At 37.4% G+C, this 26,391-nt stretch overlaps 1 protein-coding gene across 2 annotated transcripts in view; it reads right to left on the bottom strand.

Annotated features, from left to right (window-relative positions):
* The window catches only part of TMEM131 (transmembrane protein 131), a 219,633-nt gene that overhangs the window by 130,852 nt on the left and 62,390 nt on the right, over positions 1 to 26,391 (bottom strand). For both annotated transcript variants that reach the window (XM_044772935.2, XM_070511663.1), the window contains exon 3: positions 10,805 to 10,845. In XM_044772935.2, the coding sequence (XP_044628870.2) occupies positions 10,805 to 10,845 (41 nt within the window). The remainder of the gene's footprint in view (positions 1 to 10,804; positions 10,846 to 26,391) is intronic.

Genomic DNA, 26,391 nt, shown 5'->3' with positions numbered 1-26,391 from the left:
CTCATATAGAAGACAATGGGTGAAAAAATGATGGCGCAACCACATAATATAGTATGTTGCAACTGCATACAATTAATGATAAAGGTCTCTGAACTGATATAGAGGTTTTCAGGGTATAATTTTAAGTGGATAAAACAAAATGCAAAAGAGAATCTATATGCACTTCCTTTTGCATAAGAAAGAAGAGATATAAGAAAATATTCATGCATGACATTTTTGTATCGTCCTTTTTGAATTCTATTGTTTCACATATTTAAATAAGTGAATTTTTAAAATGGAGGTAAAAATCCCAAATGGAATATAGACAGAAACCAATGAATCAAACTTTATTTTGAATGAACATAATCACAATGGGGGGGGGGGGAGATGGAGGGCAAAGGATGGAGAGAAAGATGAAGAACATTATAACATGTATAAGTTTGGAATGTAATATTTTGACCATACACATTCAGACTAAAGAAAATAATGAATTTTAAACATTGTAGTCTAATTAGTAGGTTTGTTTTTCATGGTGACATGAGTTAACAATTTTGACACAAATTTATCTGTATTCTAAGAGCAATCAATATACATATTGCAGACAACTGGACCCAGATTTCTCATTGTTGGAGAATAAACAGAAACAGAAAAGGGAAGGACAGAAGGACCACTGTGATGATGTATTAAAACTGGAGGTATCAGTAACAACTCATGGTTTTTAATATACATAGATACAGAAATAGATATAATATAGATAGTAGTAACTGTTGCAGGCAAGAATCAACAATAAATGCTAAAACTAGAGAGGGTTTGATGCCAAACAGTATATTTACATGGTCTCAAGGTACTTCTCTGCAAGATATTTATGAATTACAAAAGAAGAATGGAACAAATAGACCTCATGTGCTTCCTGATAATCAAATGAACTAGCAGGACATAAACTTAAGTGATACTCCTGCCCAAAACTGACAATCTGAATTGAATCATGAGGAAAACATCTGAAAACCCAAACTAGGATATTCTACAAAATAAATGGATTCTACTTTTCAAAAATGTCAAAGTCCTAAAAGATAAGAAAGATAAATCAATTGTTCCACATTAAAGTAGAGGCTAGAGACAAGAAAATTAAATATGAGAGACAGTGGCTTGAGGCTTAGAACAAAAATTTCTTTTCTTTTTAAAATAAAAGTCATTAATGGGACAATTGACAACATCCAAATAAGGTCTATACACTAAATAATAGTATGCTAGTGTTAATTTCTTGATTTTGATAAGTACACTGTGGTCTTGTAAAATAATATCCATATTTATTAAAAAAAATACACAGGTTTTTAGAAGTAAAAGAGCAACATGTCTACAGTTGATTCTCAAAAAATTCAGAAAAATAGTTATATATGTATATACAGAAAGACATATAGGGAAAGGGAGGGAGGAGGAAGGAAAGAAGAGGCAGAGATGGAGATTATGAATGACAAAGCAAATGCACAATGTTAACAAATGGGGAATACAGGTCAAGGGCACAGGGGAATTCTTTGTACTATCTTTGCATCTTTTCTCTAAAATTATTTCAAAGCCAAAGGTTAAAAAATTAAATATGAATTCAAAAATAAAGTCTATTTCTTATTGACAGCATATGCTTGGATCTTTCTTTTTTAATACAGTCTGAGAACTGGTGTTAAAACCGTTGACATTTATTATAATTTTTCATATAACTGGGTTTAAGTCTAGCATCTTGCTATTTGTTTCCTTTTTACCCCCATCTGTTTTTTATTTCTTTTGCCTTCTTTAGCTGCCTTCTTTTCAGTGAACTGAGTAAATCTTTTAGTATTCCATTTTACCTCCTTGACTGCTTTATTAACTATACTTCTTTGGGTTTTTTTTTTTAATGATTTTAACGTTTCCTCCAGGGTTTGTTTCATCTTATCACAGTCTCACTACAAATACTACTATGCCACTTTACATGTACTGTAAGAACTTCACAACTCAATTTTTCCATTCACTCCCCCCTTTGTTCTATTGTCATCATACATGTAACATATACAAGTTATAAATTTCACAAAACATTCTAATTATTTGTTCTTAAAAGTCAATTATCTGGGGCTGGCGCTGTGGCCGAGTGGTTAAGTTCACACACTCCACTGCAGTGGCCCAGGGTTTCCCTGGTTCGGATCCTGGGCATGGACAAGGTGCCACATGTCAGGCTACGTTGAGGTGGCATCCCACATGCCACAACTAGAAGGACCTGCAACTAAGATATACAACTATGTACTGGGGGGATTTGGGGAGACAGAGCAGAAAAAAAAAGAAGAAGATTGGCAACAGTTGTTAGGTCAGGTGCCAATCTTAAAAGAAAAAGAAAAAAAACGGATTTTCTATATTAAAAAAAGCTCAATTATCTTCAAGTTTTTTTAATGAGAAAAAATGTCTTTTATATTTATCCATGTATTTTCACCCTTTTGGTGGTCTTCATTCATTTGTTTAGATCTGTGTTTTTGTCTGGATTACTTACTGCCTTCAGAATTTAAAGGAACTTCCTTAAGATTTCTTATAGTGACAGTCTGCTGGCCTCACATCATAGCTTTTGTCTGGAAATCTCTTTATTTGTGAAGGACATTTATGCTGGATATAATATTCTAGTACCAAAAGACAATTTTTCTTTTGGTACTCTAAAGATGCCATTTTGTTGATTTTTGGTTTGCATTATCTTTGATGAAGAGCCAGCAGTCATTCTCATCTTTTGTGACTCTCTACAGAATTCTGTTTCCTGGCTGCTTTTCTATTTATCAGGTTTTCAGCAACTTGAATATATCATGTGGCTTGGTGTGGTTTTCTTTGTGTTCCTCTTGCACTGGGTTTACTGCAGGTCTTTGACAGGCCCCCTTGCCGCCCTCGCCAATTCCTGGGAACTCACTCACACATGAGTCAGATTGCCTGCTATTGTACCACAGGTCACCAAGGGTTTGTTTATTCTTTTTCTAGTCATTTTTCCTTCCCGTGCTTCAGTTTGGGTTACTTCTGTCACTATGTCTTCAAGTTCACTGAGCTTTTCTAATAACAATACATTGTTATTAATCTTACCCAGTGAAATTTTCATTTCAGAAACTATTTTTCAGCTCCAGAGGTTCCGTTTTGTTTTTTTTAAATATTGTCTACTTTTCCTTCATGTTTTCCTTTAAATTGCTGAACATATATAATATACATACTAAATTCCCTGTCTGTTACTTCCATTATCTCTGTCATTTCTAGAACTGTTTCTATTCTTCCTCTTGATTATGGGTTATTTTCTTGCGTGTTCAATAATCTATGATAAACGGCTGACTACTGTCTATTACATTACTATTTTGACAACTTATTTACATTCTGTATGAATTTTACAATTAGCTAGATTATAGGCAATTTCTACCAAAAAAGCCTGCTGGGATTGCGATTGGGACCACACCGAAATAGATCAATTTGGGGAGAAGTGACACCTTAATGGTATTGGTTCTTTTTATCTCTCCACTTATGTAGGTTTTCTTTAATTACTCTCAGTAATGTTTGGAGACTTCAGTGTACAAGTCTTGCACATCTTTGATCAGACTCATCCCTAGGTTCACTGACTGTCAAATCTACCCAGGTCTTTGCCCTAGGAAGCTGGGACATACAGGGCCTGTCACTCAGCCACCAAGCACACTAAAGAAGCTCTCCTACAACACAGTTGTGTAGGAGAGAGGGACTGTTCTTTTCACCAGCTGCCCACTCTGATCAGCCCTAGATGGTGGGAACTGAGTGTGGGGGGACAAGCATCCCCTGACTGCCACGAGCCACTCAAGATAAGCCTGTGGACAACGAGATCTGCCAACGCTCTCTGGCTGCCAAATCTACCTGGAATAGCTCTTTCACTCCAGTGAGCTGGGGGAGATGGGAACGTCCACTTGGCTGCTGAGCCCACCGAAACCTTCTTCTGCAAGGCAGAGCTGTGGAGCCCTGGGTGCCGTCTCCAGCCTGAGTGCTGTGGCCTCCCACTTTCTTGCCAAGTTTACAGAGATTTTGTTGAATAAATATTTCTCAATTCATTCTACGTTCTTTGATCAATCTCCAGATACTCTGACTGATTGTCTTTGCTAATTGTGATCAGCTTAGCAAATCCACTTATGGGGAGAAGTCCCTGAGATCCTCACACCACCATTCCAGAAATCTCAATTCTGTCCCACTTAAATTCAAGGTGAAACTAATTTCTTGCTGTTAAAAAATAAGTGAGGTAAAACTAGCTTACTCACTGGAGCTTATCAACACCTGCTGTTGTGGTTTAATGCCCAGTAAACCATGTCTTTACTTAAATGCACTTTTGATAAGTTGCCTTGTCTGTCATCAACTTACTATAGTGTTCAAGATTAATGCAAAGTAGTACTACTCTTCTGCATATGTCACTTCACGTGCAGCTAAAAGCTCCAGGGCTGGAAGATAAATCCAAGTACAAACCAAATGAAATCCTTAAAAACAACTTCAGGCCATTCCCCTTTAGCTTTTTCACAAAATTTAAAACAGATATTAGTCAAACTGCAACTGTTAGCAGATTTTATCTGCCATTAAGATACTACCAAGTTTGGGATCTAACTCAATCTTCTAGACGCTTAGGTTAATTGTAGGCAATCAAAACGGTTGTATTTAGTATAAGCAAATTATACAGTCAGTTAAAGAACCTCAGCCACCTTAATTTGAAAAGTATGCCCCAACCCAATATTTTTTTGGCTTATTTTCCAGAGATACCAGGAAACTTAAAAGATTAGAAGATTCTGGTTCTTCTTGGGGACACTGAGTGTATACACACACACACACACACACACACACACACACACACACACACACAGACGTCTCTTTAGCTGATATTTTATTTATTTGGTCACTTATTGTCTGTTTTCTCCATTAGAACACATGCTCCACCAGGGCAGGAGTCTTGACTATCTTCCTCATCCAGCACTGTAGTAGTTTTAAAATACATTCACAAATTTTCTGATATTCTTCTCTTCAAGAGATGGCACTTAATTGCCCACTCCTTAGCTTGGCTTCTTATGAACAGAATATGGCAGAAGTGATGGTATGTGACTCTTAGGATTTAATTACTAAAGACACTGTAGTCTCCTCCTTGTTCTTTCTCTTGGATCACCTGCTCTGGGGTCGCCAGTTGCCATGACGTGGGAACCCTCAAGCAGTCCTATGGAGGGTTCCACATGATGAAGAACTAAGGCCTCCTGCCAAGAGCTGGCAAAAACTGAGGCCTTTTACCAACAGTTACATGAGTGAGCCACCGTGAAGACGACCCACCACGCACAGGCCTTCAGAGGACTGCAGCTTCTGCTGATATCTTGACAGCAATCTCATGAGAGATCCCAAGCCACAACTACTTAGCTAAGTTGCTCCTAAGTTCCTCACTCACAAAAACAGAAACATGATAAAAATTTGCTGTTTTAAGCTGCTAGGTTTGGGGGTAATTTATTACACAGCAAGAGATAAATACAATTACTGAATCACCAATTCTTAGAACAATGTCTGGTGTATATAAAGATCCCAGCAAATATTTGTTGAATGACTGAACAAATAAATTAGCAAACACCCACTGCTTATATTCATATAATATTTTAAAGTTTGCACACTACTCTTACTCAAATAAATCTTCCCATTTGATCCTCACAACAACCTTATATAATGCATAACCTTATATCCTATCAGGCAGAGAAAGGATCTTCCCCAGTTTGCAACTGAAAGTCATGCTCAGAGCAGTGAAGCAGTTTTGCTCAAGGCTACACAGCTGGTGAACACGGAACTCAGGGCTCTTGATTCCTCATCTCCCATCATAGGGCTATACAATACTAGGAAAAGGCATCCACAATAGGTGGCCTCACGTCACGCAATAATTAAATCGTTACTGGTACTCATTATAATATTTTGGTGTTCAACTGAAATAAACACTGATGGAACGCTATATGCACATCTTCCACTATTATACCATGCAGCCAGAAGCTTTTTAAACAAAATATTATCATGTAATTGATAGGTACATTAAAACAAATTAAAAGGGTGAGTCATAAAGTAGGAGAGAAATACAAACGAGAGTATCCTGAAAAATTCTGTTTTTAATGGTTTTACTTCCCACAATCCTGAGGTCACAAAAGCAGCAGCTCTTCCCTTTGCAGAATGTCCCGGAAGCCCTTAGAGCCAAGCCTGCCCCCAAAGCTGAAGCAGATGATAATGGTGCAGGGGATGGGGGGGTAAGGGGGAGGTGACAGGCAAGTAGGAAAGAAGGTGGGAGGTGACCAAATAGTAGCCAAAGGCCAGCATCTACCATTGTACTGCCATCCAATCCACTAGCTAGAGAATCATTTTGCGAACTAAGCTTTTCATGATACCCAGAGCAGGTTAAGTTTCGTTTTTTTTTTTAAATTTTTATTTTTTTCGGATGTACATCATATTTCAAATTCTGGATACATTACATTATATTCACCACCTGAATACTAATTATAGTGCAACCCCTCACATGTGACCCTAATCACCCCTTTTGCCCTCCCCGCTCCCCCCATCCCCAATGGTAACCACCAGTCCAATCTCCAATGCTATGTGTTTTTGGTTTTTTTTTTTTTTGTCGTTTTTATCTTCTACTTATGAGTGAGATCATATGGTATTTGACTTTCTCCCTCTGACTTATTTCACTCAGCATCGAGTTTCACATAGAGAAAGAGTTTTGACTCGGGAGATCATATAGGCAATATGAAAAAGGAGGGGGCTGAATTTATCGGCTTACTAGAAAAACAAGATGGCAGCATGTGGACTATACAGTTTGGGAGTATAAAAAGTTAGAAACGAATGCAGAAATGACTACAGAAGGTCAAAAGACAAAGCGTCCATCTCAGTGATTGCTAATGCTCAGTGGACACCGGGGCCGCCGCAAGGAGAGACTGGTGGAGGCAGCACACTCCAGAGTTGGAGACCAGGCTCTGGAGTCAGAAGCCAACCTTCCCCTCAGCTGTGACTTGGGCCTTGCGGCCTGTTGTGATGATGAGAGTGAGACGCCATGTGAAGCACAACACCTGTGTCAGGTACCTTGATCCACTACAACCAAGCCCCGAGGCTTACATCACCTGATTATAATATCCCTTTCAAATGTGCTGCTTTCTTTCACAAAGTGGACTGTTTTTGTCACTTCATCAACACATATGATTTATGACCTCATCAGAAATGGTATCTCCACGATCCTTCAAGATCCCTGAGGGCAGAGGCTGTATCAGAGCCCCAGCACAGGGCAGATACTTTGAGAAACGGAAAGCAGACCGCGCGGATCTCTTGCCTCTCTTCAACACGCCTCCCTGCCATGTATTCCCAATCCTGACAGCTTTCCCCCCACATGCCTCAACTGCCTTCCCTACTCCTCTTTCACAGCCTTTCCCACTCCAATTCCTACTAACTCTATTTGTCCTCTAGGAATACTGGCTAAAAGAGAAAATATAGGGAAGACTGAAGGATTACATATTTGATAGGCAAATAGTCAAAGAGAATGCAACACGGGGCCAGCCATCAGAAGATAATGATTTCTAACTGAAACTCTGCCACTCTAACCTTGAGCACACCCCTTGGTCCTAAGGGTCTCAGCTTGTCAAACATGCGGGCTCAATAAGATAATCTATTAGGGTCTCTTGTATATTACAACCATCTCTGATCATATGAAAACTTTCATCTTAGCCAAATTTTCAAAACCAAACCAAAACTCTGATACTTTTATAGAAGTTTGTTTTCGAACTGAGAAAAAAAAAGGATTACAATTTCTGTTGTTATCCAGCTACACATTTTATTTATATCTGTTGTTACACAACTGCACATTTTATATTTTCATTTCACATTCTATTAAAGTTCCTCTGATTTAAATGAGAAGTCTGGCAGTGTCTGATCTGACTGTGCAGCACTGAGCCACATATAGAAGGACTGGCTAAATCCTTCCAGTGTGGAAGCTCTGTTCTGATTGTCATGTGCTAGGTTAAGTATGGAGAACATATTTGCTTTTCCATGTCAGACACGTTTTAAAACGACTTATGAAGGGTGACTTACAAATACAGCTCTTTAGGTTAGTTTTTAGTTGCTTGATATGAAGCTCAAAAATCTAAATTTAGACTTTTATGCTGTTATGGATTGAACTGTAACCCCTCAAAATTCGCACGCTGAAGCCACGACCTCCAATGAGAGGGCATTTGGAGAGAGGGCCTTTGGGAGGCGATTAGGTTTAGATAAGGTCACAGAGAGAGGCTCTCATGATGGAACTAGCTCGTTTCTACCCTCTCTCTTTGCCATGTGAGGACAAAAGGGAGAAGGCGGCTGTCTGCAAGCCAAGAAGAGAGCCCTCACTAGGGAACCAGATGTGCCGGCACCTTGATCTTGGATTTCCCAGCCTCCAGAACTGTGAGAAATACATGTCTGTTGTTTAAGCCACCCAGTCTACACGGTGTTTTATTATAGCAGCCCAAGCCGACTAAAACATATGTTTAGTGCCTAATCCGGATCATACCCATATGAAAGAACCACAGGGTATTTTTACTGCATTCCAATTTGAACCAAGTGTTTATCTAATGCATGGTCTTGGTCAGAAAAAAAAAAAAGTGAAGCGTGATTATTTTAAAACTTGTCTGCAAATCCTCTGATATTCCTACCATCTATAGGTGGGGGTCTTTGCCCCACCTCCCAACACCCTGAGGCCAACTTAAGTCACTGACTGACAAACAGCATATGACAGAAATAACACTATATGATTTCAGAGAGTAGGTCATAAAAAGTGATACAGCTTTCACTGGTTCTCTCGGGAATGTTCAAGCTTGGAATCCAGCCATTATGCCGTGAGGAAGCCCATAAGCCTTTGGGAAAAGACCACAGAGAGGGGCCCACATGTAGGTATTCTAGGTGACAGCCCCACTGAGGTCCCAGGTATCAAGCTAGCACCAACGTGCCTCCAGCTCCCAGCCACTGAGTCACTGCACTGGCATCTCTCCAGCTGAGGCCCAATCATCATGGAGCAGAGACAAGCTGTCTCTGCCGTGCCCTGCCTAAATTCCTGACTTACAGAGTCCGACAGTATAATAAAATGATTGTTTTATGCCAGTCAGTTTTGGGGTAGTCTGTTAGACAGATGTAGATGATAAGATAAGTGGAACATGAGATCAGAATATAATTATGTATTGATGTAAATTCTTCCCTTTTTTTGGTAAATTCTTCATTATACCAGGAAAATAACTTAAAGCCCAAATCTTGATCATGGATAATACCATCATTTTCATAAAAGTAGCCAAATATAATTCCATAGCTAATTTCCTAACTGCTAAGATAAAGGATCAAGAAAGAAGCACAAGATAATAGGTGTGCTTTTCTCCCCACTAATTTGGCTCCAGATGGGTCAGAGTTCTAGGGTTCTCAGATGGTCCAGCCAAGGTGGCATCAGGCTAGAGTCACAGTAGTCTGGAAACAATCCACCCCAAGGCCAAAAATATCTGGGGAGGGGTGGAGGGATGGCAGGGTGGCATTATATTTTATAATCAGAGTAGCAGAGAAGTCTACACCTTACTGCAGGCAGCGAGTGTGTCCTTCGGGCAGGGTTCACAGGTAGAACAGGTCCCAATAGGGCATATGACATTAGGGAGAAGGACGAGCAATGGAGAAGCAGGGCCATGTTACTGCAGATATGAAGAGTGAAAAGAGTAAAAACGGTGAATGTTGAGGAGTTTCATTATTATATTTATGAAGTCGGTTTTTTTTTTTTCGCTGAGGAAGATTGCCCTGAGCTAACATCCATTGCCAAGCCTCTTTTTTTGCTTGAGGAAGATTAGCCCTGAGCTAACATCTGTGCCAATCTTCCTCTATTTTTTTGTATGTGGGACACCTCTTCAGTGTGGCTGGTGAGCAAGCATATCTGCACTGGGGATCCAAATCCATAAACCTAGGCCACCGAAGCAGAGCACCACTTGGCCACCAGGCTGGGCCCTGAAGTAAAGCTTTAATTGCCCTACTTAATTTGAGTATTTGCTACTTCTCTCTCAAAATAAAATTCTTTGTTGTTGCAGTCTGCCTTTCACTACTCTGAGGACATTCTTGGGTGTACTGTAAGCATCAAGGATATCTAATTCACAGATAGCTCTCATTCCCCTTTAGATACCATGTGCAGGCCCTCACTGGATATTGAAAGGGAATCAGGCAGCATCTTTCTTTTATATTGTCTCTCTAATACATGTGATAAGCTACCAAAACCCCAAAGAATCTGGAGGTGAGGAATGCATCTTCAAATACACATGCATGTATATATTTTCATAATATCTGCAAGTTTAACAACTTCCCTGTTATCACAGAGAATCTGTGTTTAAAAGGGGTCTCCTTTAGTCACAAGACTGAGTTTTACTGCCCTGAGTTCCTCCTCTAGGGGCCTGCAGACAGACCCCTGGTGACAGCTGAGGGCAGCAATGGTCAGTCCATTAAAGGCAGGGATAGTCACAAAAGAAGCCACTAGGGAGTTAGCTGGTCCTCTTAGAAAGCAGTTGGCATTTCAGCTATGAGTAAAGTCCCTCTGTATATGACAGGCGGACATATGCTACACAATGCATCACCTGCAAACTCAGATTTAAACCTCATTTTCCATACACAATACTTGAAGTACATAATATAATGTGATTTATAACTTGCTTTCCCTCTTCAGCAAAAAAGTATGGGGAAAGAGAAGAGCATTGCAGGAATCCCCCAGAAGGAACTGAAAGTATGTTAGCATCTTACTAAATGTATAAACTTTTATAAATTATCACATATATATACTTTCCTTCCTTACCTTTTCTGTTGATATGAACTGAGTCCAAGTGTTGTCTCAGTCTGTGAAAGGAAGGAAAAACTGGTGAAAATACTGAGACCAAATCTTTATACTACAGACATACAGAACATCAAATATTTTACTGTAGTTTCAACTTTGATCTTATACTTACTTGGATTTTCAGGTTAAACCTGATCCTCAAATCATACGAAATGATCTGTCACACTATGTAATTCAAATGAGAAAATAATTTGGATCAAATTTTAAACCATCTATGGAAATAATACAAAGTAATGTGATTGATTTTTAAAAGTTTGCTAAACTAACACATCCTACGAGAAGAGCCCCCTTCACAATCACTTTGTGAGGCTACGTGTGCCTCTTACTGTTCACTGCATACCTACTGTGTGCCATGTGCTGGTATGTAATGGTTCCTGCCATCATGGAGCACAAGGCGGGGGGAGGGGGAGGCCAGTAACTTTCAAACTAAATAAATGTGTTTATACATTACGTAAAGGATTACCAAAATACCTTTCTGTGCTGTGAACAAGAATAAACAGACGACATGCTTAAATATGTCATGAGAGAAGGCCGGTCTGAAGAGAGAACATTTACACTGAAACCTAAAGGATAAAAAAGGGCGGTGTGTGGAAGCGGGATTAGGTGGTGGTGGAGACTAGCACATGCAAAGGTCCTAGTACAGGAAAGAGCTTGGATGTTCAAGAAACAGCAGGTCTACTTGGCTGGAGCTTAGATGGGAGGGGGAGAAAAGTAGACAATGAGGTTGGAGGGCCAGGCAGGGTCCAGATTATGTCGCATCCCTGTAAGAAGTTTGGATTGTGTTGGACTCCAGATGCTACACAAGGACTCTGAAGGAATAAGAGGGACAGAGACAGACATGGTCTACATTGTAAAGGTATTATTCTGGCTGTAGTGTAAAGGATGAATTAGAGGAGGAAAAGAGAGAATGCAACAAGTTAGGGGGCAACTGATGAAGGAAACGAAGTTGTTAAAAATGATGTGTTAGCAAATGCTAAAACTCTAAGGAATACCATCGGTGAACTTATTTCAAAAGGTTAGCTTCTTCATGGGGCTGGCCCCGTGACCGAGCGGTTAAGTTCGTGCGCTCCGCTGCAGGCGGCCCAGTGTTTCGTTGGTTCGAATCCTGGGCGCGGACATGACACTGCTCATCAAACCATGCTGAGGCAGCGTCCCACATGCCACAACTAGAAGGACCCACAATGAAGAATATGCAACTATGTACCGGGGGGCTTTGGGGAGAAAAAGGAAAAAATAAAATCTTTAAAAAAAAAAAAAAAGGTTAGCTTCTATGTTATAATTAGAAAAAGCAGAATTGTGGCATTATTTTTTTTGCCATTAACATAAATTATTTTTAAATGGCATTTTGGAGAACTCATACAGGAGAAATATGGCAGATGTGGGAAAATGTCCTTATTTTTTGAAAGTGAATGCTCATGCGAAGTGAAGTGTCAGGATGTCTGTAATTTTCTTTAAAATGTTTAGCAATACAATTTGTTGTGTGTAAAAGTATGTGTGTATATAAAGCAAATATGGCAAAACATTAGTAATTGTTGGGTTTATCTGAATGGTAGGTGAACAGGGAACTGAACTCTTCTATTTTCTGTACTTAAAGAATTTCTTCAACTTTTTATTATGAAAATTTTTTGCTATAGGAGAAAATATTTGCAAATCATATATCTAACAAAGGATTAACATATAATATATAAAGAACTCCTACAACTCAACAGCAAAAACCAAACAGCTTGATTAAAAAATTTGCAGAGAATTTGAACAGACATTTCTCCAAAGAAGATACACGAATGGCCAGCAGGCACATGAAACGATGCTCAACATCACTAATCATCAGGGAAACACGTATCAAAACTACAATGAGATACCACCTCACTCCTATCAGCATAGCTACTACCAAAAAAACAGCAAATAGCAAGTATTGATAGGCATGTGAGAAAATGGAATCCTCGTGCACTACTAGTGGGAATGTAAAATGGTGCAGCTGCTATGGAAAACGGTGTGGCAGTTCCTCAAAAAATTAAACACAGAATCATCATATGATCCAGCAATCCCGCTTCTGGGTAAATGCCCCAGAGAACTGAAAGCAGAAAGCAGAGACCCAAACAGATATTCGGACATTCACGTTCACAGCAGCATCCATCACAAGAGCCAAAGCAGGGGAGCAACCCAAGCGTCTATCGCTGGATAAAGGGACAAACAAAATATGGTCTATACGTACAGCAGAACATCATTCAGCCTTAAACAAGAAGGAATTTCTGCCATGTGCTATAATAAAGATAAACTCTGAAGACTAAGTCTACGCTTACACTAAGTAAAATAAGCCAGTCACAAAAGGACAAATACTATATGATTCCACTTACATGAAGTACCTGTGGGAGTCAAAATCATAGAGACAGAAAGGAGAGCGGTGGCTGCCAGGAGCTGGGCAAGGGGAATGGGGAGCTATTGTTCAATAGGTACAGAGTTTCCGTTTGGGATGATGAAAAAGCTCTGGAGCTGGATGACGATGATGGGAAAACAAATGTGAATGTACTTAACGTTACCAAACTGGCTAAAACTGTAATTTTAATGTTATCCACATTTTACCAGAATAAAAAAAGAACTATAGCAATCACGACGGTGTGGCACTGGCATAAAGATAGACAAAAAGGTCAATGGAACTGGAGGAAGTCCAGAAATGGACTCACACACATTTATGGTCATTTGATTTACAACAAAGGCATCAATGCAATTCAACAGAGAAACGTGTATCTTTTCAACAAATGGTGCTGGAATAGGGGGACAAACCTATGTAGGGGAAAAATAAACTTTTATCCTTATGTCACATCATGCACACAAATTAATTTTAGATAAAACATAGTTCTAAGCATAGAAACTAAAATTAGAAAGCTTCACCAAGAAAACATAAATTATCTTTGCAACTTTGAAATAGACAAATATTTCATGAACAGGACAAAAAAACCACTAGTTATAAAAGAAAAAAAATTGATATATTGGACTTCTTCAAAATATTAAAAATGTGCTCACCAAAAGAAATTGTTATGAAAATGAAGAGGCAAATCACTTATTGAGAGAAAATATTTGCAAATCACATATTCATGAAGGACTTGTATCCTGAACATATAAAGAACCTGTAAATCTGAATAATAAGAAAACTACCCAATTTTTAAAAATGGGCAACTATACAAATGCCAGCTAAGCACATGAAAAGATGTTCAGTATCAGTTATTAAGGAAAAGCAAATATAAACTACAGTAACTTACTTACTACATACTTATTTATAATGTCCAAAATTGAAAAGACTGACCATACCAAGGGTTGACAAGAATGCGGAGCAACTAGAACTTTCATATACTGTCAGTGGGAATGTAAAACAGAACCACCACTTTAGAAGAAGCTTTGCAATTTCTCACAAAGTTAAACATACATCCACCATATGACCTAGATATTTGTCCAAGAGAAACAAAGGCATATGTCCATATAAAGACTTGTATGTGAATGTTTATAGCAGCTTTATTTGTAACAGGTCAATACTGAAACAACACAAATTTCCATCAACAGGTGAATGGGTACATGAATTGTGGTGCATCTACATTGGAATTCTACTTAGCAATAAAAAAAGATAAACTCAAAGACTGGAAACCTTTCTTTTTTTTCTTTAAACATTTCTTTATTGCTTTAAAATAAATATGTACCATCTTTTAAAGAATAAAAAATAACATTTGAGTGGAAAAAACCAATAAACTATTGATACATGCAACAACATGGATGAATTTCAAAACAATTATGCTGAATCAGACTCTCCCCAAAAGCACATTCTGAATGATTCCATTTATATAAAATGGCTTAAAATATAAACTAACTGATAGTGACAGAAAGCAGACGAGTGGTTGCCTAGAGATGGAGAGTGAAAGTGGAGGGACTACCAAGGGTCACAAGTAAACTTTTGGGGGTGATGGTTATGTTCATTATCTTAATTATAACGACGGTTTCACAAATGTACAAACAGATCAAACTTTTCAAATTGTACACTTTAAACATGTACACTTTATTGTATGTCACTTATACTTCAATAAAGAGTGTAACCTAAGAACTTCAGGACATGTTAAACTGTGGTTCTCACGTGAAATTGACAGAAAGAGGGCTCAGGAAGTGTATCGCCCACGTACACTTTCCTGAGGGGAAAAAAGCATTCATGAAGACAATCTAGTCAACAAGATTACTCATCAAGAACTGCAAATGAGGAAACTGTCTTGTGAAAGATAAGCAGACACTCAAGGTAAAGGAACTGTGGAAATAAGGTTAGAAAAGCAGAAAGTAAATGTTTTTGAAGTATAAACCACAAAATAGAAAAATAATCATTTAACTTTAATAAACAAGAATAAAAATCTGATCACATGCCAACAATATACCCTACATATTGAGAGAAAGGAAAAGACCACAACAGACACTATTTTGTTTCTGAAGCAATTTGAGAGATAAAGGTTTAATCATATCTTAAACATATATCTGAAAATTAAGCCTCTAAATCAAGAGACAGAAAATAACAAAAAGGAAAGCATAAAAATAAGATGGAAGAGACTGAACACATATACAGTATGATTAAATGAGATAAACTAGTCTATTTAAAAGAGACAAAAGGATTGTGTTGAAAAACCAAAGCCCAATTATAGACCCTAAATATCTAACACAAAATGATGCAGAAATGTTGAAAGTCAAAGAATGAACAAAAACAGAAAGGATAAATGTCAAGAAAAGAGAAGAGCCAAAGCAAGCAAAAAGGGATTGCAATATTAATAACCTTACAGTGAAAAGATCTGATATCTTATGTAAAAATTTTTATAAATCAACAGCAAAAGAAAGAAAAATAAGGACTACAGGAAAAAGAATATTGTGACTGAAATAAGCAAAGGGCAAGAAGAGGCAATTCACTCAAGAAAAATAAATGACCAACAACCATATGAAAAAGATTACCATCGCACTAAATAGCGACAATCCCTAGAAGATGCTGAGGTTTCACATTGCGCCATCTGACCAGCAGGAACCTTTGGACTTTATAAAATTTGTGCCCAGAGACAAGGGTCTATCAGGAGTACTCAGGGCCCTAGAAAATGCCTGTGCCATGTACTTTTGGATCTTGATAAGACATACCCACAACATTTCAAAGTAAACTTCCCCAAATCACAGAAATTTAAAGTTGGTAATTCTTGACCTCCTGCAAATGATCTTTTCACTGTGTCTATCCACAGGGACAAGCACAGACTCCTTCCCACCCACAATTTAGACTCCACACTTCTGCTGCATATAAGGGATCCAGCCTCAGCCGAGCTCACTGCTAGGCTCCAGATTCCAGACCAATCTGAGCAGTCTCTCTCAGAAAGCATCTCCAACCCCAAACAGGATATGAAAATAGGAGGAAAGTGGACTATTCTTCCAATGGAATGGATAAGACTCTGCAAAAACATATGGGATACGTTCTCAAATATTTCTCTTATCACGAAAATAACACATGATAATTTTATCCCTATAACCTGGCAGTTCTCAACTTGGGGCAATTTTGTCCTCCAGGGGCATTCGGCAACGTTTACAGGCACTTTTGATGGTCACAACTGAAGGGGCCACTGGCATCTAAAGGGTAGAGGCCGGCGATGCTGAAAAACATGCCATAATGCACAGGACAGTCTTCCACTCCCTACCCCCTTAAAGGAATTATCTGGTCCAAAATGTAAATACTGCCAAGACTGAAAAGCTGACTGTGACTTGGACTTTATGAGGAGATAATAATTTAGATTTTCATTTGTAGTAACATCTCCTTGTGTTATGATTCAACATGCATGACTGTCACAACAACTATGTCTCTAATGGTCCTTGCAGTTGTTAACACACTGAGACATTCAAATACAGGATTATATTTTACAAGTAAAGAAAATAAGCCTCTGAATGACTCAAATCACTGGTCCAGGATCAAATGGTACAAGTCAGAATTCAAATCCTGTGATCTGGTCTGTTATTACGTACTTATTATGACACATCTGTGGTAAGACTGTATATGCCTGAAACTGACTTCTTTTAGCTTACATGAGCTGAAGTTGGCCATATTATTGATAACAATTTTTAATGTGACCACCATTTTATACTGTATAATTGCTGAACAGAATATTTAACTTTCTTAGAAAAAAGTCAACTAATAAATGAAATTTACTACAGAATTTGGTATACAATACAGTTGCATTCAAGGCAATGGGTGCTTAGAAATGAGACAAGGTCTATACAGGCAGGGCACATACACAGTTGGCGGTACCAAGGAGCCATGCTGGGCAGCATATGAGCGTCACAGACTGCAACTTTTCCCAGGACTATGCTTGAGAAAAGGAGCCAAGTGTCCTTGCAGGTGATCAGACTTCTTTGTCACTTTCAGATACAAAATCACATACTTCCTCAAGAATTGGGGTGGTGGTAGAGGATGAGGTTTGCTTCTGATTAATAAAACCTAAACATGTGACCTTCCCTCTCATTAACTACCCTCCCCACTCCCCTAAAAGGTGCTCTGCAAATAATCTCATCATTGCAAATGGACAAGGTATCTGTGAGGTAGTTTTAAGTATTTTTAACTCACAAAATGTCTTTCCTAACTATAAGAAATAAAATAACACAGAGAGGTACATTTTACTCCATTTCCCCCAATGTAACATTCTGCTAACATCACAACCAGCACACTGACACGCATACAATCCACATGTCTTGTTCAGATGGCCCCAGTTTTACTTGTACGCATCTGTGCGTAGGTTCAGGTACCCACCACCACAGTCAAGCTACAGGACAGCTCCATCACCACAAGGATGCTGCTCTTTCATAAGCACGTCTACCTCTGCTTCCCCTCCCCCAACCTTGGCAAACCCTCCTCGGTTATTCATGTCTAAAATCTTCTCATTCCAAAACTCTCAGATAGATGAAATCACACAAAGATACTCATTTGGGATTGGCTGTGTTCATTCGGCATAATTCTCTGAAGATTCATTCAGGCTAGTGCGTGTGTCAACAGTTTACCTTTTACTGCTGAGTAATATTTCATGGTAGGGATGTACCACATTCTGTTTAGCCATTCAGCCACTGAAGGACATCTGACATCTGGGTTGTCTTCAGCTTCTAGTTATGACAAATAAAGCTGCTGTGAACAGGTTTGAGTGTGAATGTAAATTTCCATTTCTCTGAGAGAATGTACAAGAATGTAATTGCTGGAACATATGATAACAGCATGTTTATGTTTCATAAGAAACTGCCAAACTGTTTTTCCAGAGTGGCTGTATCACTTACATACCCACTAGCAACGTATGAGTGATCCAGTTTCTCCACATCCTTGCCAGCATTTGGTCTTGTCACTATGTTGTGTGTGGTTTCAATTTGCATTTTCCTGACGGATAATGTGGTTGAACAGCTTTCCATGTCCTTTTTTGCCATATCCACATACGCTTTTCAGTACAACGTTGGTTGCCAATTTCGAACTGGATTTTTAAAAAAATTATTGAGTTTTGATGGGGCCAGGCTGGTGGTATGGTGGTTAAGATCACACACTCTGCTTTGGCAGCCTGGGGTTTGCGGGTTCAGATCCTGGGCATGGACCTACACACTGCTCATCAAGCCATACTGTGGCGGCATCCCATATACAAAATAGAGGAAGACTGGCACAGATGTTAGCTCAGAGCCAATCTTCCTCAGCAAAAAAGTAAAAACGAAAACAAAAAAATTATTTAGTTTTGAGAGTTCTTCATATGTTCTAAAAACTAGGTCCTTTGTCAGATCCATGGTTTGCAAATATTTTCTCCTACTCTATATTTTGGCTTTTATCTTCTTCACTCGTTCTTTTGCAGACCAAGTTTTTATAATTCCCGGTATCCAAGAAATCACTGCCAAATCCAATATCGTGAAGCTTTTGCCCTATGTTTTCTTCTAACGGTTTTACAGTTTTAGGTTTTACATTTAGGTCTTTCATCCATTTTGAGTTAATTTTTGTACGTGGTGTTAGGTAATGGTTCAATTTCACTCTTTTCATATGGATATCCAGTTTTTTTCCCAGCATCATTTGTTAAAAAGACTATACTTGCCCATTAAATGGTCTTTGCAGTGTTGTCAAAAATCATCTGACCATATATGTGAGAGTTTATTTCTGGGCTTGGAATTCTATTCCATTGGTCTATGTCTGCCTTTATGCCTGTAGCACATCGTTTTGATTACGGTGGCTTTGTAGTAAGTTTTGAAATCAGACCGTGAAATCTTCAGCTTTGGTCTTCTTTTTCAAGAAGACTTCAGCTATTAAGGGTATTTTGAGAATCTACATGAATTTTAGGACAGGTTTTTTTTATGTCTGCAAAAAACATTACTGACATTTTCATAGAGATTGCATTGAATCTGTAAATTGCTTTGGGTATTACTGACATCTTAATAACAGTAAGTATGTTAATCCATGGATATGGGCTGTTTTCATTTAGTTATTTTTTTTTTTTGGAAGATTAGCCCTGGGCTAACATCTGCTGCCAATTCTCCTCTTTTTGCTGAGGAAGACTGGCTCTGAGCTAACATCCATGCTCATCTTCCTCTATGTTATATGTGGGACGCCTACCATAGCATGGCTTGCCAAGCGGTGCCATGTCCACACCCGGGATTCAAATCAGTGAACCCTGGGCCACCAAAGCGGAACGTGCGTGCTTAACTGCTGCACAACCAGGCCGACCCCTAGTTATGTTTTTAAATTAGTTTAAGCAATGTTTTGATATTTCATTGTTTAAGTCTTTCACCTCCTTGGTTAAGTTAACTTCTAAGTATTTTATTCTTTTTGGTGCTATTGTAAATGGAAGTGTTTTTCTTATTCCTTTTTTGGATTGTTCACTGTTAGTATACAGAAGTGCAATTCATTTTTGTGTGTTGATTTTGTATCCTGCTACTTTGATAAATCTATTTATTAGTTCTAACAGTTTTTTGTAGAATCTTTAGGGTTTTCTATATATAAGATCACATCATCTGCCAACTGAGATAATTCCACTTCTTTCACTCCAATTTGTGGGCCTTATTTTTCTTGTCCAACTTCTCTAGTTAGAATTTCCAGTACTATGTTAAATACAAGTGGTAAAAGCGAGCATTCTTGCCTTGTTCCTGATCTTAAAGTTTTCATTCTTTCACCATGGAGTTTGATGTTTGCTGGGAGTTTTCATATATGGCTTTTATTACATTCAGGTAATTTCCTTCTGTTCCTGGTTGTTGAGTGTTTTTCTCTTGAAAGGGTGTTGAATTTTGTCAAATGCTTTTTCTGCAACAACTGAGATGATCATGTGGTTTTTGTCCTTCATTCTGTTTATATGGTGTATCACACTGAGCCATATACATACGTTGACCCATCCTCACATTACAGGAATAATACCACTTGGTCACGGTGTACAATCCTTTTAATATGCTGCTGAATTTGCTCTGCTAGTATTTTGTTAAGGATTTTTGCATCAATGTTCATGAGGGATATTGGTCTGTAGTTTTTCTTTCTTGTAGAATCTTTGGCTTTGGTATCAGGGTAACGCTGATGTCACAAAATGTGAGGAAGTACTCCCTCCACATTTTTGTTTGGAAAAGTTTGAGATGGATTGGCAGTTCTTCAAATGTTTGTTAGAATTTACCAGTGAAGCTATCAGGTCCAGAGTTTTCTTTGTTGGGAGATTTTTTTTTTTTTTTTTTTATGGCTAGATTCTCCTTGCTAGTTACAGGTCTGCTCAGATTTTCTATTTCTTTTTAATTTAATCTTGGTAAGTTTTGTGTAACTTGAAATTTGTCCATTTAATTGAGGTTTTCCAATTTGCTGGTATACAGTTGTTTATAGTACTCTCTTAAAGCCCTTTTTATTTCTGTAGAATCAGGAGTAATGTGCCCCACTTTCATGTCTGAATTGAGTAATCTGAGTCATCTTTCTTTCTTAGCCCATGAAGGTAAAGTTTGTCAATTTTGATCTTTTCAAAACCAACTTTTGCTTTCATTGATTTTCTCTATTTTTCCTATTCTCTCTTTCATTTATCTTTGTTCTAATCTTTATTATTTCCTTCCTTCTGCTAGCTTTGGATTTAGCTTGTTCTTATTTTTCTAGTTAAGTTGTAAAGATAGATTATTGATTTGAGAGCTTTCTTTGTTTTTTAATATAAGCATTTATAGCTATAAATTTCTTCCTTACCACTGCTTTTGGTGTGTCCTACAGTTTTGGCATATTGTTTTTTTTTCATTCATCTTGAAATACTTTCGAATTTCCCTTGTTGTGTAATTTCCACAAATTTGTGAATTTTTCAGTTTTCCTTCTGTTACTGATTTCTGATTTCATCCCATTGTGGTTGAGAAAATACTTCGTGCAATATCTATACTATAAAATCTATTGAGACAACTTGTGACCCAACATATGGTCTATCCTGAAATATGTCTCATGCAGACTTGAAAAGAATGTGTATGCTGTCGTTGTTGAATAGTGTTCCATATATGTCCATTAGATCTAACTGGTTTATTGTATTAAGACTTCTATTTCCTTACTTATCTTCTGTCTAGTTCTATCCATTATTGTGAGTGGTGTATTGAAGTCTCCAACTATTATTATAGAACTATTTCTCCCTTCAACTACATCAGTTTTTGCGTCTGCTATATTTTGATGGTCTATCATTAGGTGCATAAACCTTTACAATTGCTGTATCTTCTTGTTATACTGAGCTTTTAAAAAAATATGTTGTGTACTTCTTTGTCTCATGAAAAGTTTTTGATTTAAAATCAATTTGGTCTGATATTAGTATAGCTACCTTCTCGCTCTTGCTTACTATTTGCATGAAATATCTTTTTACAGGTGTCTTATTCTGTTCAGGCTGCTAGAAAAAAAATACCATAAACTGGGTAGCTTATAAAAAGAAATTTATTTCTGACAGTTCTGGAGGCTGGAAATCTAAGATCAGGGCGCCAGCATGACTCAGTGAGGGCTCCCTTCTGGGTCACAGACTTCTTGTACATCCACATGGTTGAAGAGGCAAGGGATGTCTCTGGGGTCTCTTTTATAAAGACACTAATCTCATTCATGAGGGCTCTACACTCATAACCTCATCGCTTCCAAAAGGCCCACCTCCTAATATCATCACCTTGGGCATTAAGTTTTCAACATATGAATTTTGGAGGGACACAAACATTCAGATCATATCAACTTTTTACTTCTAACATATTTTTGTCTGTATATCTAAAGTGATTCTCCTGTAGACAGAATATAGTTAGATCATGTTTTTATCTATTCTGCCAATCTCTGTCTTTGATTGGAGAGTTTAATCTATTTACATTTAAAGTAATTACTGATAACGAAAGATTTCTGTCATTTTGCTATTTGCTTTCTATATGTCTATATCTTTTGTTTCTCAGTTCCTCTGTTGTTGCCTTCTTTTCTGTTTAATTGATTTTGTAGTGTACCATTTTGATTCCCTCCTAATGTCCTTTTCTGTGTATTTTTTTGTTATTTTCTTGGTGGTTACCCTGGAGATTATAATTTATGTCTTAAATTTATAACAAACCAGTTTGAATTAATACCAACTTAGCTTCATAGCATATTTACTTCTGTCATTTTGTAATTTGTTTTCTATATGTCATAGATTTTTTTGTCTCTCATTTCCTGCATTACTGTCAACTTTTGTGTTTAGTTGATTTTTTTTTTTTTTTGCAGCAAAAATGTTTTCCATGCTTATTTTCTTTGTGGTTACCATGGGGATTAATTTAACATCCTAAAGTTCTAACGTTCTAATTTGAATTTATATTAGATTAATGTCAATAACACACAAAAACAGAACTCCTTTATAGCACTGTCCCTACCCCTTGTGGTTATTGATGGCATGAAGTTTCATCTTTATATACAGCGTGTACAAAAACACAAACTAATAATTCTTTTAAGTATATTAGTCTTTAAATCATGTAGAAAACAAAATGTGAGGTTATAAACTAGTTACAATAATACTAGCTTTTAGACTCTTAGGTTTCTTGTTTTAACGTTGGTCTCTTAAATCATGTAGCAAACAAAAATTGGAGTTTCAAATACAATAATACCAGCTTTTATAATTGCCAATGTATTTACTTTTACTGTGATCTTCCTTTCTTAATATAGCTCTGAGTTGCTGTCTAGTGTCCCTTCATTTTAACCTGCAGAACTACCTTTAGCATTTCTTGCAAGGCAGGTCTAACAGTAATGAACTTCTTTAGGTTTTGTTTATCTAGGGATGTCTTAATTTCTCCCTCACTTCGGAAGAACAGTTTGGCTGGATATAGGATTCTTGGTTGATAGTTTTTTTTTCTTTCAGCACTTTGAATATATCAGCTCACTGCCTTCTGGCCTCCAAAGTTTGTGATGAGAAATCTGTTGATAACCTTACTAATGATCCCTTGTATGTGATGAGTTGCTTCACTCTTGCTGCTGTCAAGATCCTGTCTGTCTTTCAAAAGTTTGATTATATAATGTGTGCCATTGGGTCTCTTTGAGTTAGTCTTAATTGGAATACACTGAGCTTCTTGGATGCTTATAATCATGTCTTTCATTCAATTTGTGACATTTCCAGCCATTATTTCTTCAAATATTCTATTTTCCTTCTGGGACTCCCATAATACATATGTTGGTCTACTTGATGGTATCCCTACAGGTCTCTTAGGCTCTGTTTACTTTTCCTTAATCTTTTATCTTTCTGTACCTCAGACTCAACAGTTTCCATTGTCCTATCTTTAAGTTTGCAGATTCCTTCTTTGGCCTGCTCAAATCTGCCTTTGAATCCCTCTAGTGAATTTTCCATTTTAGTTATATTTTCAGCTCCAGATTTTCTTTTTTCCCCCAACTGCACTGAGGTATAATTAGAAAATAAAAACTATATATATTTAAGGTGTGCAATGTGATGTTTTGATATATGTATACATCGTGAAACGATCACCACACTCAAGCTAATTAACATATCTATCAGCTCACATACTTTTTTTTTTTTGGTGAGAACAATTAAGATCTACTCTCAGCAAATTTCAAGTACATAATACTGTATTATTGACTAAGTCATCATGATGTACATGAAATCTCCAGAAGATATTCATCTTGCATAACTGAAATGTGGTACTCTTTGACCATCATGGCCCTATTTCTTTCAGCTCACAGCCCCTGGTAACATCATTCTACCCTCTGCTTCTATGAGTTTGACATTTTTAGATTTCACGTATCAGAGAGATTATGCAGTATTTGTCTTTCACACAGTATAATGTTCTCCAGGTTAATCCATGGTTTTGCAAATGGCAAGATTTCCTTCTTTTTAAAGGCTGAATAATATTCCATTGTATGTATATGTGTGTATATATATGTATATATGTGTGTGTATAAATTTAATGTCATCCACATTTTCTTTATTCATTCATTAATCAATGGATACAAATTGTTTCCATATCTTGGCTATTGTGAAAAATACTATTTCTCCCTTCAGTTGGGTGCTTATATATACTTATAATTGTTATATCCTCATAATGAATTGAGGATCTTTATCATTATATAATCACCTTCTTTGTCTCCTGTGACAGTTTTTGACATAAAGTCTATGTTGTCTAATACAAGAAGAGCCACTCCTGCTCTCATTTAGTTATCATTTGCATGGAATATCTTTTCCCTTTCAGCCTACGTGTTCCTCGAAGCTAAAGTGAGTCTCTTGTAGGCAGCATATGGTTGGATCTTGTTTTTTTTTTTTTTTAATCCATTCAGCTACTCTATGTCTTTTAACTGGGGAATTTGATACTTATATTTAAAGTAATTATTAATAAATGAGGACTTATTGCCATTTTGTTAATTATTTTCTGTTTTGGAGTTCCTTTGTTCCTTTTTACTCTCTTGCACTCCTCCTTTGTGATATGATGACTTTTTGTTTGTAGTGGTATTCTTTGATTCCTTTTTCTTTATATTTTGTGTAACTACTACTGGTTTTTCATTTGTGTTTACTATGAGGCTTACATAAAACATAACAGTCTATTTTATGCTAATGACAACTGAGCTTTAATCACATACAAAAATTCTACACTTTCACTTCTTCCCCACACTCTATTATTGATGTCACAATTTACATCTTTTATATTATGTACCCACTGGCAAATGATTACAGTTATAGTTATTTTTATAATTTTGTCTTTTAACTTTTACATGAGAGTAGAAAGTGATTTACTTACCATCATTACAGTAGTATTCTGTATTTGACTATATACTTACCTTTACCAATGAATTTTATACTTCTATATGTTTTCATGCTGTTAATTGGCATCCTTTCATTTCAGTTTGAGTAACTCCCTTGAGCATTTTTTTTGTAAGGCAAGTCTACTGGTGATGCACTTCTCCAACTTTTGTTTTGTCTGGGAAAGTGCTTATCTCTCATTTCCGAAGGACAGATTTGCCAGGTACAGTATTCTTGGTTGTCAGTTTTTTTCCTCTTTCAGCACTTTGAATGTATTATCTCATTCTCTCCTGGCCTGAGAGGTTTCTGCAGAGAAATCAGTGGACAGTCTTATGGGGGCCCTCTTGTGATGAGTCGCTTTTCTCTTGCTGCTTTCAAAATTCTCTTTGTCTTTTGATTAATTGATTTTTGATGAATTGATTATAACGTGTTTAGATATTTTTAAATTTAACCTATCTGGGATCCTTTGGGCTTTATGAATATGGATGTCAATTTCCCTCCCCAGATTTGGGTACTTTTCAGTCATTATTTCTTTAAATAGGCTTTCTAGCCTTTTATCTCTCTCCTCCTCTGGGACTACCTTTATACCTAAATAAAATATGTAATATATTGGTTTGCTTGATGGAGTCCCCTAAGTCATGTAGGCTTTCTTCACTCTTTTTCATTCTTTTTTCTTTTTCCTACTCTTCCTGTGTAATTTCAAATGACCTCTCCAAGTTTGCTCATTCTTTCTTCTGCTCGAACAAATCTGCTTTTGAACCTCTCTAATAAATTTTTCAGTTCAGTTAATGTATTCTTTGGCTCTAGCATTCCTGTTTGGTTCTCTTTTTATTGTTTCTATCTTTGTTGATCTTCTCATATTATTCATGTATCATCTTCGTGATTCTGTTTAGTTGTTTATACGTGTTCTGTTGCAACTCACTCAGCTTCAAGTTGATTGTTTTGAACTCTTTGTCAGGCTTTTCACAGATCTCCATTTCTTTGGGGTTGGTTAATGGAGATTAGTTTTCTTTCTTTGATTGTTTTGTGTTTTCTTCATCCTTCATGGTTCTTGTAGGTTTGCTTGTTGTCTGTGCATTTTATGAAGCAGGTTCCTCTTCTGGTCTTTATGGACTGGTTTTGACTGGGAGAAATTGCCACTGGTCAGCAGTGCTAGATATGAGGCAAGATAGAAACCAAACCCTCAGGAGTGCAATGTAAGGCTGGGAACAAGGCCCCTCTTGCTTCTTTCCCTATCTTCTGGAAGAAGAACTCACCTCTGTGCCTATTCCCAATTTCACAGCTCAGTTTTGGCTGTAAGGGCATGCCCTCCCCAACCCTTGCTCTTAGCTG

This window comes from Equus asinus, chromosome 6 (genome assembly GCF_041296235.1).
Source record: "Equus asinus isolate D_3611 breed Donkey chromosome 6, EquAss-T2T_v2, whole genome shotgun sequence".
NCBI classification, from domain to species: domain Eukaryota; kingdom Metazoa; phylum Chordata; class Mammalia; order Perissodactyla; family Equidae; genus Equus; species Equus asinus.
Note: the sequence above shows the minus strand (reverse complement) of the source record. Positions and strands in the feature narration are given on the sequence as shown.